This window comes from Aythya fuligula, chromosome 1 (assembly GCF_009819795.1).
Source record: "Aythya fuligula isolate bAytFul2 chromosome 1, bAytFul2.pri, whole genome shotgun sequence".
NCBI classification, from domain to species: Eukaryota; Metazoa; Chordata; class Aves; order Anseriformes; family Anatidae; genus Aythya; species Aythya fuligula.
In genome coordinates, this window is record NC_045559.1 from 205,247,578 (window position 1) to 205,260,908 (window position 13,331).

The 13,331-nt window shown below is 58.8% G+C and overlaps 2 protein-coding genes across 4 annotated transcripts in view; one reads left to right on the forward strand and one right to left on the reverse strand.

The window, feature by feature from the left end:
- The first annotated feature begins 555 nt into the window (after positions 1 to 555).
- RELT (RELT TNF receptor) lies at positions 556 to 7,163 on the forward strand. 2 transcript variants are annotated; one of them, XM_032208037.1, is made up of 11 exons: positions 556 to 580; positions 3,366 to 3,590; positions 4,199 to 4,273; positions 4,382 to 4,533; positions 4,644 to 4,729; positions 4,974 to 5,192; positions 5,388 to 5,468; positions 5,558 to 5,639; positions 5,766 to 5,993; positions 6,083 to 6,218; positions 6,553 to 7,163. In XM_032208037.1, exons 2-11 carry the CDS (start codon positions 3,561 to 3,563, stop codon positions 6,598 to 6,600), a joined length of 1,137 nt encoding a protein of 378 aa, XP_032063928.1. In that variant the 5' UTR covers positions 556 to 580; positions 3,366 to 3,560; the 3' UTR covers positions 6,601 to 7,163. The 2 variants fall into 2 exon arrangements, with proteins under 2 accessions (XP_032063928.1, XP_032063929.1); XM_032208038.1 differs by having other exon boundaries at positions 4,977 to 5,192.
- Positions 7,164 to 11,859: 4,696 nt separating this feature from the next.
- Positions 11,860 to 13,331, reverse strand: part of FAM168A (family with sequence similarity 168 member A) — a 164,252-nt gene continuing 162,780 nt past the window's right edge. For both annotated transcript variants that reach the window (XM_032189734.1, XM_032189743.1), the window contains exons 8-9: positions 12,799 to 12,929; positions 11,860 to 12,185 (exon numbers count right to left, since the gene is read on the reverse strand). In XM_032189734.1, coding sequence (XP_032045625.1) covers positions 12,817 to 12,929 — 113 coding nt within the window. In that variant the 3' untranslated portion in view covers positions 11,860 to 12,185; positions 12,799 to 12,816. The remainder of the gene's footprint in view (positions 12,186 to 12,798; positions 12,930 to 13,331) is intronic.

Sequence of the window (13,331 nt, forward strand, 5' to 3'; positions counted from 1 at the left end):
GGTTCCCAAAGCCCCTCAGGGCCGGCAGCGATGAAGACTCTGGTGGGAGGAAGAAAACCCCAAACCGCCGGGCCAAGGGGTGTCACCCCTGGGGAAGGGGCCAGGATTTGGGGGCTCAATGGGGCCCAGCACCCATGGGTGTCCCCGAAGAACCCCCCCCCCCAAAAAAAAAAAAAAAAATGGGGGGCAAAAATCATTAAGAAAACCTCAATTTTCTTCAAATCCCCTGCCCCGTGGCGTCTCCGCCCACCCCGATTTTACTTTTTCCCCTATTTTTTACCCCAAAATCCCCCCCCCCCGATCCCACTCCCCCTCCCCCGCCAGGCGGCGCTGCCCGTGGGAAAGGGCGGGGGGGGGGGGGAGATCCTCGGGGCGGGGCGCTGACGTCACAAAGAGGGGGGAGCCCCGCATTGTGACGTCAGGAAAGGGGGCGGGGCCTGGGGGGGGCCCCGGCGCGCGCCGCCGGCTCCATTCATAAAGCAGCGGCCGCGGGGGCGCCGCCTGCGACGGGGCGGCCCCGACGGGACCCCCCCGGTGCCACCCCCCCGGTGTCACCCCCCATGAGGGGGGGGGGACACAGGTGAGTGTCCCTCGGCCCCCCCCTCGCCCCCGTGGGTATTTTTGGGGGGGGTTTCTGGGGCGGGGGGCGTCGGGTTGGGGTTGTAAAGGGGGAATTTCCCCCCCCTGGGGGGGCGAGGAGGGGATTTTGGGGGGGTTTGGGGGGGTTTGGGGGCGGATGCTTGTTTTGGGGGCTGGTTCTGTGTGCTGTGCTTCTTGGGAAAGCGGGGAAAAAAGGAAAAAAAGAGAAAAAAAGTAATTGTAAAAGGGGTGGGGGGTGTATTGATTGCCCCCCAAGTGGGATGGAGCCCCCCTCCCCACGTTGGAGCCCCCCCCCCGGCTTCATCTGCAGCAGGAATATAGGGCAGGAGAGGAGGGGGGAAAGTAGGTTATGAGAAACTCTGCGGTAACCGGCTGGGAAAATGGGTAGGAACTGTGGGATTTGGGCTTTTCTTCTTTTTTTATATAATTTTTTTTGGATGGAGGTGGAAAATCCCAAAAATGGGGGCCCAAAAATCCCCCCTTGTGCTGCCAAGCATGTTCCCAAAGGGTTTCTGCACAGTTCCTTTTTTTTTCGCTCGGCTGAAACCCATGGGGAGGGGAAACCCTGCCCCAAATCCCTGTGGGCACCTTTGGGTTAAGGGGGGGCAGGAATAAAGGATTTGTTTCGTTATGGGGGGCTGCTGGCCCCGAAACTGCTGCCCACCTGCCCCCTGGCTGTGTTGGGGGGATATGGGGTGAGCAGAGGTCAGCTTTTCCCCAAAAAGCTTCCGAGTTTGGTGCTGGTGAGGCTGGAGGTTTGGTTTCCACTTTTTTATTTTGGGGTTTTTGGTGGCCGGGAGCAGGCAGAGCCCCGGTCCTCAAACTTTATCCCTCCCCCGTAGCTTGAGCATCCCAGGGCAGCGTCCATCCCCAGTACGAAGCACATACTGGGACCAGTGTCCTCCGCCTGGGGCTGGTCCCACTGGAGCTGTTAACCCTTTTCACAGCGTGCCCCTTACCCCAAAACCCTTCAAGTTTGTGTCCTGGGATGTGCGGGCTCTGCTCACCCTTGGGTGCTCCCCAAAATCCCTACGGGGGCCGGGGGAACCTCGGTGCAAGCAGGGCTGGGATGGGGGGTGCGCACCCATGGGTGCCCGCAGCGGTGCTCGGATCTGCTCATCCTCTCCACCCCAAATCCTTCCCTGGGGGTGGAGGAACCTCAGCAAAACCCCCAAAGGGATATAAACATCTCCCATCCCAAAATCCTGAGCAGTCAGAGCCCCAAACGCCGCCTCCCCGGGGGATTTTAGGGCTTCACGGTGGGTGAGGAGTCACCTCGGGGTGCCCTGCGCGGGGATCTGCATTGCAGCACCCTGTGCTGCCGCGGGATTTCCCCCTCCCTTCCCATATAGGGGGGGCAGCTTCCCAAATTCTGGGGGGCTGGAGAACCCTACCGGCAAGTTTTGGGGCTGGAAATGTCGATTTTGGGGTCTTTTGTAAGGGAGGGGTGATGGGGATGAGGCTGTGGGTTTGGGGATGCTTTGGGGGGGGTTGGGGAGCCACCTCCCCCTCTCCAGGCTCCTTTTTGCCCCCACTGGGTCACTGCTCCCCCACAGACTGGGAGCTACTGGGAGGCACTGGGACACCCTGACACGGCTCCTGCTGCACCAGCTGCATCCCAGGTGGCTAATTACTAATTACTGCCGGGCACTAATTACTCATTACGGTGCCAACCCCCCCCTCGGCGCACAATGACCCCTTCAGCAGCAGCACCCCCAGCACTTCGGGGGGGGGGGTTTAGAGGGGTTGTCCCCACTCCCCCACCCCATCTTCATTTATTTCCTGTGGATTATTTTTTTTAATTGATTTATTATGGATAATTATATTGAAATTTAGCACCCTTTGCGAAAGCTGAAGCTGAAAACCTGCAGAATTTGAGGGCTGTGGGGTGATGGCCCTGGTGCCCGGGGGGATTTGGGGTGTCTCTGGGTCCCCAAATCCCTTCCCTGCTTCGTGGCACTGGAGGCAGAAACATCCCTCGGTGCCAAGCCGATGCCTTGCAAAAATAAAGCTCTGACCCTGTAAAACTGGTGGTTTTTGGCAATTTCTTCTTGCCCAAACCTTGAGGATCCAGCAGCAAACGGGGTGCGGAGGGCGCCACCATGGGCACGTTGTTTTGCCAACTTGTGAGCCCAGATTTGGGATTTTTGGAGCGAACACTGGGGCGCCTGGGTGCTCTCCAAGGCTTTTTTTGCCCCATTCCTGGCAAAACTTCCAGTTGCCTTTTAATTATTTGCCTTTAATTAAATGCATTGAGGCTGCAGGGAGCGCGTGGATCAGGGTGCCCCCAATCTGATTTTGTCTGCGGTCGAATTGGGCAAATTTGCCCAAATTTGCCAAATTTTCCCCCACAGGAAGGGAGAGTGGGGCTTGGAGGGGGGCACACAGGGCTCCCGGGGGGGTTCGAGCAGGAGCAGGTTGCCTTAGCGGCGCTGAAAGGGGTGGGAGGTGCGAGTGCTGGCTGGGTTTTGGGGCTTTTTAAGCTAAAATTGGGATTTCTTTGAGTGCTGAGTCACTAAAGGCCGGGCTTCAGCTGCGCCCAAAAGGGGCTCCTGCAAAATGTGTGGGGTTTTTGGGTTTGGGACTTATTTTTTTCCCAGTCTTGAGGGTGTTTTGCTCTATTATGAGGGAAACTTTAGGGTTTGGGAAATAACCCCAAAGCTGCCCTGCTGCAGCAAACGGGGCCGGGGAGCGCCCCGGCTGTGCCATACCCTTCTTCTGTTCCTTTTACTGTTTCTTGTATTATTTTTTTTTATTTTTTTCAGCTGGATTGCTTCCTAGAACTGCTGCCGAAGGGGGTGCTCGTGTAAAAGCACCCAGACGATGAGCCCTCGCTGTCCCCAGGGCAGGAATTAGGGGAGAAGGGGGGGGTCCCCGTCCCCTTCCCATCCCCGTGGTGCAGAGCAGGGGGGTTCCTGGCCCCGTTTCCCTGCAGGTGTCCCCTGGCGAGGAGCAGTGGGATGCGCTGGTGGCTCGTCACCGTCCTGGGGGTGAGTATGGCCTCGTCCCCCTCCCTGCTTGTCCCTGTCCCCTGCTTGGCTCCAAAACCCCTGCTGCCCCCCCCCCCGGGGCTGAGAGGGGTCAGCCCAGGGCACTTGGGGATAGTGGAAATACCCCAGGGTGCTTGGGGTGATCCCAAAATAACCCCCGTGCACCAATAGGGCCAGGGACAGCTTTGGGACAGCCACCGTGCCCATGCCAGGGGTGCCCAGTTGGGGTTGGGGAGTTCTATTTTTATTTTTATTTTTATTTTATTTTTCCTCCTGGTTTGCGCTCACTGCAGTGCTTTGCTTCTGGTGGGTTTGCATCCACCCCGTCACCTGCAAGGGGTTTGCGTCAAGCTACGGTGTATATTATGGGATGGCTGGTGCCTGGCACGTTGCTCCCGATGGGTCTGCATCCACCACGGCCCCGGCGTCGGGGTTGCACCCAGCATTTTGGGAACGTGGGGTTGGCACCTGCTGCGCCGCACGCACCCGCCCCCTTGCTGGCGGCACAGTGCGTGCGATGCCTCTGCATCAATCCTGTCTCCACGACGCCTCTGCATCCACCACGGTGCTTGCGATGGGCTCAGCACCCATCCCTCCTTCCCCCACAGGTGCTGAGTGGCCCCGGCGCAGTGACCGCAGGCTGCGGGGCGCCGCGATGCCCACCCGGGGAGGAACCCATCGGGGTAAGTGGCACAAAAAGCAGCACCTCCATCCCAGAAGGCAGGAGCCGACCGTGGCACGGCCACCGTGCGGGCTCCATCCATCCCTCACCTCCTTTTCCACCCCTGCAGGCGTGCGGCTCGTGCCGCCCGTGCCCCCCCGGTGCTTTCTCCCCGGGGGACGCGCCGTGCGCCCCGCACACCCGCTGCCACGCCACCAGCCGCCTCCTCCTGGCACCAGGGACGGCAGCAACCGACACCCTCTGCGGAGGCTGCGTGCACGGGTGAGCCCTCAGCGGGGTTTGCTCCTTAGGGTGTTGTTTTTTGGGGTTTTGGGGGGGTTTGCGTGAACCTGCTCCATCCCCAGCCCTGACCCTCACGCTGCACCCCGCAGGTTTTACAGCCCTGATGGTGAGAGGGAGCCCCGGGGCCGGTGCCTGCCCTGCTCCGCCGCCCCCCCCAGCACCCCGGGGTGCCCAGGTGGGTGCAGGGTGGCACCGTCGGGTGCTTGGGCTGGGAGATTTCAGCCTTGCTGCGTCGTGAGGCTGTGCTGGAGCGCGGGCAGGATGGGTGCGCGCCGTCCCCTACCCCACCTCGCTGCCACCTGGGGGCTGTGGGTGACATCCTGCCCACCCGGTGGCAGCTGAGGACGCTCCTGTTTGTGGCATGGATGGGGGAGCTTTGCCAAAAAATAATAAAAAAAAAACGCTCCTGGTGCTTCCAGCAGGCCGGCGGCAAGCCCGGAGCGCGGCGGCACCGCGGGGGAGCAACGGCACGCGGGAGGCTCGGCCGGAGGAGGCGGCGGCGGCGCAGTCGGCCGTGCTGGCCATCGTGCCCATCTTCTGTGCCATGGGTTTGCTGGGCATCCTCGTCTGCAACCTGCTGAAGAAGAAGGGCTACCACTGCACCGCGCACAAGGAGCCCGAGCCCGGGGTCGGCACCGGTGAGCCCCGGTCCCGTGCGCCCCAAGCCCATTGTGGGGTGGGTTTGGGCCCCAAAATGGTCCCAGATCAGGACGTGGTTGAGTTGGGGTCACCCCCAAGCCAGTTCACGCTGCTCGAGCCCATCCCCGTGGCTTTTGGTCCCCAAATTGTCCCCGTGGCCAGCGTGCCACCGAGCCCCCTCCGTGTGCCTCCAGGTCCCAGCTCCGTCTACCAGATCGAGGACGCCAACGAGGACACCATCGGGGTCCTGGTGCGCCTGATCACGGAGAAGAAAGGTCTCGAGGGGGGACGGGGGGGTCCCCAAATAGCTGGGGAAGGGTTTGGGGCACCGAGGTGACCCTTTGCTGTCCCCCCCCTCCCGCAGAAAACGCCGCGGCGCTGGAGGAGCTGCTGAAGGAGCATCACAACGCGCAGCTCATGGCACCGGGCTGCAAACCTGCCTATAAGTGAGCCCCCCAAAACCCTCCTGAGCCCCTCCCCGGTCCTACTGAGCCCTTCGTGGTCCTACTGAGCCCCCCCAACCCCACTGAGCCCCCCTCCACGTACCTGGCATCTCCTGTCCCCCCCCGCAGGCTGCACCTCCTGCCTCAGTTTCCCCCCGCGTGCCGGCACCAGCAGCACCTGCACACGGTGCACGGCCCGGCCCCCAAATCGGACCCCCCCTCGGACCCCCCCTGCACCCGCTGCAGCCAAAAGAAGTGGCCCCAGGTGCTGCCGTCCCCCGTTAATGCCACCAAGGCCACCAAACCCGGGGCCAAGGCCGGCCGCCCCGGCGAGATCACCATCCTCTCCGTCGGAAGGTGAGCACAAGAGCGGGCGCACGGGGATGTGGGGGGGTCCCCGTTGTGTGTGTCCCCCCCCCTGGTGCTCACGGGGTGTCCCCCTGCAGGTTTCGGGTGTCCCGTATCCCCGAGCAGAAGCCCGGCACGACAGCGGGGACCGGGGGTGACCCATCCCGGGGTCCCCTCCCCGCTGGCAGCGGGACGAGGCCGTCGTGGCTGAAGAGCACCGAGAGCCACCCCGAGGTGAGGGGGGGGCACGGGGCTCCGGGAGGGGCTGGGATCTCGGTGCCCTTCTGCTTTTGGGGTTTTTTTCCTGGGGGAAACGGCGTGGTGTTGCGCCAGGCTGTTCACTCTGAAGCCTACTGAGGGCAGCTCTCAGCCTTGCCCGGCGCTTTCGGGGCTCTCCAGCGGGGCGCAAACTTTTTGGGATTTATTTTTCCAGACCTAACAGGGCTTTTTTTGGAAGGGGCTCACGGGGTGGGAGGTGCTGGGCGATGGGGACCAAGCGCAGCGGGATGGGATGGGATGGATGTCACCCCCACCCCTGTGACCACGGTCCCCTTTGCCCCCCCCTCAGGGCAGCCCCTCGGAAGCCAGGCTTGGGGACAGCACCCTCGCCATGTGACGCCCCCGGGGGTCCCCAAATCGTCCCTGCTGCAGGGTGAGGGGCTCAGCACCCCGCAGGGTGACCCAGCACCGCTTGGGGTGACAGCAGCCAAAGAAGGGGGTGCCACCATGGTGTCCCCCCCTCCCCATGGATGTCCCCAGCTTGGTGGCACCACGATGACCGCGGCTCGCCGGGGCTCAGCACCGCCTCGCTCACCCCACCCGGGCCCTTTATGGCCGTCGGGTGATGGATTCTTAATTTTATTTTAATTTTTTAAACCCTCTTTTGGTTAATTCCTGGAAACGAAGTCACTCACACCGGGGACACCCCCCCCCCGGTCACGCAGGGGACCGTGTCCCCTCCCTGTCCCCAGCCTCACTGCCAACAGCAGGCTTGGCACCAGCGCTGGCACTCCCCAGCACCCCATTTTGGGGCAGTATTGCCCCTTTTTTTTTCCCTGTATTTATTTACCCAGCCCTTCGTGTCGTGGTTTCCTAAATATTTTTTTTATTTGAAGCCTCCCGGGTTTGTTCCTGGAAATGACGTTAATAAACGTGCTCCGTTTTGGGGCAGGAACCTAGGCTTTGACGTTTCTTTGTTTTTTTTTATTCTTTTTTTTTTTCCCCTTTATTTCCTCCATGGGGTTAAGGCAGGACCTGGGGGGGGACTCAGTGATGTGGTCCCAAGGGGGACACAATCCAGTGTCACCCGGAGAGGTGCCCAGTCCCTTGTTGGTCCCTTGTCCTCTCCAACTGGCACCCGGCCTGGAGGTGGCCTCAGGGGGACGGTGACACCCATGGGTGTCAGCAAGGGGGCAGGGACCCAGCAGGGAGGTCCCATTCTGCTCTCCAAACCATGATTTTGGTGAAGCCACCGCATGGGGACCCCTACGGAGAGGGTTTTGGTGACCTGGGTTGGAGGGGTGGCACCCCCAGGGTGAAGGAGGTGGCTTTGGGAGGACACTGGGGACATCCCAGTTGGAAACCAGACCTTTTTGGGGTCACCACGAGCTGGTATCTCTCCAAAACCCAGTGCTCAGCATCTCAGCCCATGCTCGTACCCTGGGGCATGGCACAAATCCCCCCATGCACCCAACCAAGGCTGGGCACCATCTGAAACCCCAAAACATCGGGGTGGTGAGGCTGTATTAGGACCAGGGGTCCTAATCAGCACCCTTCAGCCCCCCCACACCCCCCCAGAGCACATTTGTGGTGTGGGGCCCTGCAGGACCCCATCACGGCCCCAAAAAAAACACCAAGCACCAACCCCCCGCGGGCTGTGTCGTGTTTTGGGCGATTTTTGTGGGTTTTTTTGTTTTTTTTTTTTTTTGGAAACATTTTTTAATAGTTATCGAATGTTCTACATCTTACAGTAAATATCGTACAGTTACAAACTCTTGGCTGAAACCCGTCAGGGAGATCACGGACTGATCTTCGGGACGTAAAGGGAACAGAGACAAAAAAAAAATAATAATAATAAAAAAAAAAAAAAAAAAAAAAAAACAACCGAAAAAGCCAGATTTACACTTTTATATTCACAAGCCGCGGCCGTGGGGCTCTCCAGCGCGTCGGTTCGAGGCCGCGTTCCCTACACACCTGGGAGACTGATTGGAAGACATCTTTATTTCTTTTTTTTTATTATTTTTTAATCTTTTTTTTGCTTAAGAGTTCCAATAACAGCTAAAAATGAGCTGATCCGAGCCGTGCTGTTGGTCGAAAAAAATTAAAACGCCGATGGAGAGAGACGGACGGGGCGCGCGGGTTGGGTTTCGGCGGCTCCGTGCTGTGGGATGGGAAGGATTTGGGGTCTGTGTGATGCCCCCACGCCCCTTTTCCCCCTCCTCAATGCAGCCCAGTGGCCCCCCAGCCCTGCCGACCGCTGTCCCCGTGGCTCCTGCCGCTCGCCCTGCACCAAGGGATGGGATGCTGTGGGTCGATCGGGGTTTTTCCTACAGCCTGGCCAGTAAAAGCGGTCATCAGACCATGTTTTTTGCTGCTTTTTGGGGGCGAAAAATCCCCCAAACCCAACGATTTGTAAGGGTCAGTCTGTGGCACGCCGTGCCAAAGCTCTCCTGCCTCCCGGGCTCCTTACCAGGCTTGGCTTTGCCTGTTTTCCCCACGGGAAAGAGTCGCGAGGGCACAGCCGAGAAACGTTGGGTTGGGTTGGGTTGGGTTGGGTTGGGTTGGGTTGGGTTGGGTTGGGTTGGGTTGGGTTGGGTTGGGTTGGGTTGGGTTGGGTTGGGTTGGGTTGGGTTGGGTTGGGTTGGGGAAGGGAAGGGAAGGGAAGGGAAGGGAAGGGAAGGGAAGGGAAGGGAAGGGAAGGGAAGGGAAGGGAAGGGAAGGGAAGGGAAGGGAAGGGAAGGGAAGGGAAGGGAAGGGAAGGGAAGGGAAGGGAAGGGAAGGGAAGGGAAGGGAAGGGAAGGGAAGGGAAGGGAAGGGAAGGGAAGGGAAGGGAAGGGAAGGGAAGGGAAGGGAAGGGAAGGGAAGGGAAGGGAAGGGAGCACACTGGGGACAGTCAGTGCTGGGTGCTCGCAGCCAAAAGCCAGGGGTGCAGGGAGGGGAAGGAGCCACAGCCCTCACTCGGACTGGAAAGAGCAGCTTAACAACAACAAAAAAAAGGAGAAGAAAGGAAAAAAAAGTGGATTTACAGGTACCCCATGGCTCTTATTGCTATCTGCAGCTGGTTGGATTTTAGCTTCAAAAACAAAGCCCCGAATGCGAGGATTTTCGCTGTCCGGGCGAGATCTGGGCTCCTCAACCCTGTGCCATGGGGGTCAAATTCCTCCAGGGGGGGGAAATTCCTCGCTAAGGGGAATTCCTCGGGGCCAAATTCCTCGCTAGGGGCTGGGTCGTGTTCCCCCAAGCCAGAAGCAGAGCCCCCAGCCCCCAAAAGCAGCCGGCATCGCTTCGCCCGCCGCGCTCCTCGCCTCTACAGCAAACGTCCGCCGTGAAACCAGAGCAGAACGGAAACTTAAAAGAACACAGAAGGGTAAAAAGCGCTGAAATTACAAATTTCCAACCACACCGAAGCTTTACTGCGTGATTTGGGTTCATCAGCCTCGGCCAGAACGGCATGGGGCTGGAGGTCCCGGTCCTAACCGTGGCTGGGAAGGGATTTTCATGGCAAACCTTTCCTTTTTCCCAGAGTTTTGCCCTCTGGAAAAGTGGCTCCATCACCTCTAAGGGGATTTTAACCCCTCTTGCCCGTTAAACCTCGTCCTCCTGCCTGGATTTCCTCCCATAAAAGCGAGGGCAGAGGAGCTCTGGTGGGACACGACGCTTGTCCCCCCACCGGTGTCACCTCCCTGCCACCTCCCCAGCCTTCACCTCCTCCAAGATTCGGAGGTTTCCTCCTTCCTGGCCTCTCTGTTCCCATCCAAAATGCTGCGTCCCCAAAAACGTCACCGCCCCTTGCGAGGCCAGCCTGGTTAGCAAGGTCTTGCTCTCTCCCCACCACCTCCAAGGTGGCTTTGGTGGGGGCAGCAGCACGGCGGCCACCTCCTGGGCACCTTTTTCTCACCGTGGCTATGGGCAGAGGAAAAGGCAGCGCCCCCAAGAGCGAGCCCCCCCAAAATTTGGCCTCTCCGGGGTCCCCCGCAGCTCCGGTTCTCCCCGTGGGTGCCTGCAAAGGTGGCAGAGCGCTGGGTTTGGGCTGGAAATCCTTCAAAACCCATGATGGAAACCCTTCTGCAACCAAAACACCAAAATTTGGCTGCCAAAAGGGCTCGCCCAAGCCTCTCGCCCCCACGGGCAGGAAAGGTTTTGGCTCCTCGCCCTCCGCGGGTGCCATTGAGCCAGGGGAAGGAATTAAAACAACAACCAAAAAAACCACACCCAAACCTCATCAGATCCCACCAGTGAGGAGGAGACTCCGTAACCACCAGCTCTGCACCATTTCTGGCACTTTCCTCCCCAAACTGAGCGTTTTTCCTCCTTCCACCCCAAAGCCCAGCATCACCTCCTGAGCCGGGGCTGGGAACCGAGGCAGTGGTGCCTGCCTGGCCCCGGAGCGGCCCTGGGCACCACCAACCATGGTTTTAGGGCTGTTAATTTGCTTAACGAGTTCATCTCACAGCCTCACAGCACTGACAGACAGCCCCCGGCACGGACACCATGCCGGGCAGGGCTCAAAACCCCCAAAAGACCCCAAAACCCCCGCTCCGGCCTCTAGGGCACCTCGGGGACCTCGGTGAGGCCATGCAGAGCACACAGCAGGAACATTTTGGTGCTTTTCAAGGCTCAAAAACCACAGGGACACTTCCCACCGAGGGGCTGGAGCTGTCAGAGGGCTCCAGGAGCATCGCAGAGCAGGGGGGCTGTGGGGCTCGCACGCGTGCCACGGGGCGAGCGCAAATATTTTGGCACGCTGGAGGGAAAAATCCAAAATCTTTTTTTTTTTTTCCTTTAGGAAAAAGGAAGAAAAATCTAGTTTTTGCTGAGAATTTACAAATGGTGTTGTCTGCAAGCGGGAATGCCCTCGAGACAGCCCCCTGAGCCCTCGGGCACCTCGGGGAAGCCCGGCGAGTGGGGTGCCACCGACCGTGCCGCTCCTCTTTGCGCCCATGGGCGAGCCAAAAGTGCCCAGAAATGGCCCCAATCCTCACAGCATCCACGAGCCCCTCACCTCTGGCTGGATCTTCACCACTTGGAGGAGCATTTCTCCTCCAACCTCGTCTGTAACCCAAAAAAAAATGGGGCAGGGGGCACCCCCTCACCAGCCAGCCTCCGTCCCCAAACCGCTGGGCTCCGCGCTCCCATTCCCCAACCTCCAGCAGGGCTGAGAAGGGGCTGGGGAACCTCTCACCATGCCCAAAAGGATCCTGGGGGGTTCTGGCTGCCCTTTCCCGCGCCACAAAACACTTTTTTTGCCCCTTTTTGTCACAGCAGACCCGCTGGCGAGCGGTCCTCCTACGTCCTACAAGCGAGGAGGGCGAGCTCAGCACCTCACCGCAGAGCAGGCGTTAGGATCTATCACGACAGCTACCTGGAAGACACCAATTTTCCTGTAACGTGTTACGGAAGATTAAATAATTTAATGTTCTTCAACTAAAAACATCCCCCCCCCCAAAAAAAAAACACCCCGAGCGAATGGGAACAAGCCTGCCTTACCCGCGCTGTGCTTTTCACGTCGTACCCTGAACACCAAACCACTCGTACTAGGCAAAAGGAAAACCTAGGCTCTTGTCAACCACAACAACAAGGGAAAGAAATGGAGAAAAAAAAAAAACACGGAAAGAACCCCAAAGAATGAGAAACGGAGGGGGGGATCTGAGTGAAATATGCTGAGCTTGCAGACGACGGGACCAAAGAGAGACCTTTACTATTGCTCCGTGTCAGGATGTGTGTTACACGACTGATGGGGGTCGGGGGAGGGGGGAAAACAAACAAAAAAAAAAAAAAAAGAGGCAGAAGATTAGAAAAAGCAGCTTTTACAAAAACCACTAAAGAATGCATAAAGTGACCCTTGCACTTTTTTTTTTTTTTTTTTCCTTTTTTTTTTTTTTTGTTTTCTTTTGTTCTCGCAAACAGACGAGGTGCTGCAGTCCGGCGGCCGCAGCCCCGATGTAAGACTTGTGGAGTTGCATACGATGTCTGACTCTGGATCTGGAAGAGAGCAGAGACATCACGGAAGGGTTGGGGGCACCGAGGAGGCCAAGCGAGGTCGGGCTCCAACCTTGGCTCGCGCTGCAGGAGGTTTTTTTGGGGTGTGGAGGGAGCTGAGAAAGCGTCGGGGCACCAGCAGAGAGCTTGAAGCTCGTGGCCATCTAATTTCACCGGGCAATTTGTCGTGGGATGGGTTTCTCTGATGTTATGTGAGGAGCATGGAGAGCTGTAGGGTGACCCATGGGATAGGAGGGACCTGCTCTGCGTCCCCATCACCGGTGCTCCGATTTTGGGGACCCCCCAAGGACCACGCCAACCCGCACGCAGCCTGGCTGGTACCAAAGAGGCAGGAAAAGGGGACTTCTCCCGACACATTTCAGCAGGGAAAGCTCTGCTCCGTGATGTGAGAGCATCCCAAACCTCCCAGTATGAAGGCAAGGAGGATTCCTTCTCCATCCCTTCTCCAGCAGCTGGAGCATCCAGCGAAAGAGGGCTGGAAATGCAGCCAAGACCCTCCTGGGACGCACGGGGTCGTGCCAGAGCCCTCGGTGCCCTGTTATAGGGCCAGCTCTGTATGGGGACAGAGCAGGGGAAGCTCTCGGGTGGCACTTACATGACTTGGCCGGTGGGTTTACCAGTGTGGAGGTACGTAGCTGTACGTGGGGGTTCCTTGAGCCCTGTACGTTGGCACGGAAACTGGATGTGCTCCGATTGCGGTGTGTTGTGGGGTGGTCAACAAGGTTCCTGCAAAAGGAAAAAGGGGAATTCTTCGTGTGATGGCCATTTCACAGCTTCGGAGCCAAAGCCACAGCCTGGCTGGGGCTGGGGGCAGCCCTGGGTGCTGCTGCTCGCCCCCTGCCCCGGTTTTATTTTTAAAAAATAAATGTTCCTGGTGCCTCAGGACGCACCATGAGCATCCTCTGTGCCAGCCCCTTCTGTGTTGGTCTGCAGCTGATGTACATCAAGATTTTTGGGGAGAATTTGCACAGCAGACACAAGGAGGGCGAACACAGCCCCAAATTTCCCCGTTTTAGGCGTAACGGGCTACTTGAAACTTGAAAGCATCCTCCACGCACGAATTGCATCTCCCACTTCTCGGCACAAGCACCAATAAATCTCTCTCGGAGTGGTTCCCTCAGCCGAGTC

What these genes read in the sequence shown, in the direction of transcription:
- RELT (XM_032208037.1), top strand. Translation starts at nt 3,561, where the DNA reads ATGCGCTGGTGGCTCGTCACCGTCCTGGGG. An exon ending in TGCGGAGGCTGCGTGCACGG is followed by an intron (nt 4,534 to 4,643) that starts GTGAGCCCTCAG and finishes TGCACCCCGCAG; the next exon opens with GTTTTACAGCCCTGATGGTG. An exon ending in ACCATCCTCTCCGTCGGAAG is followed by an intron (nt 5,994 to 6,082) that starts GTGAGCACAAGA and finishes GTCCCCCTGCAG; the next exon opens with GTTTCGGGTGTCCCGTATCC.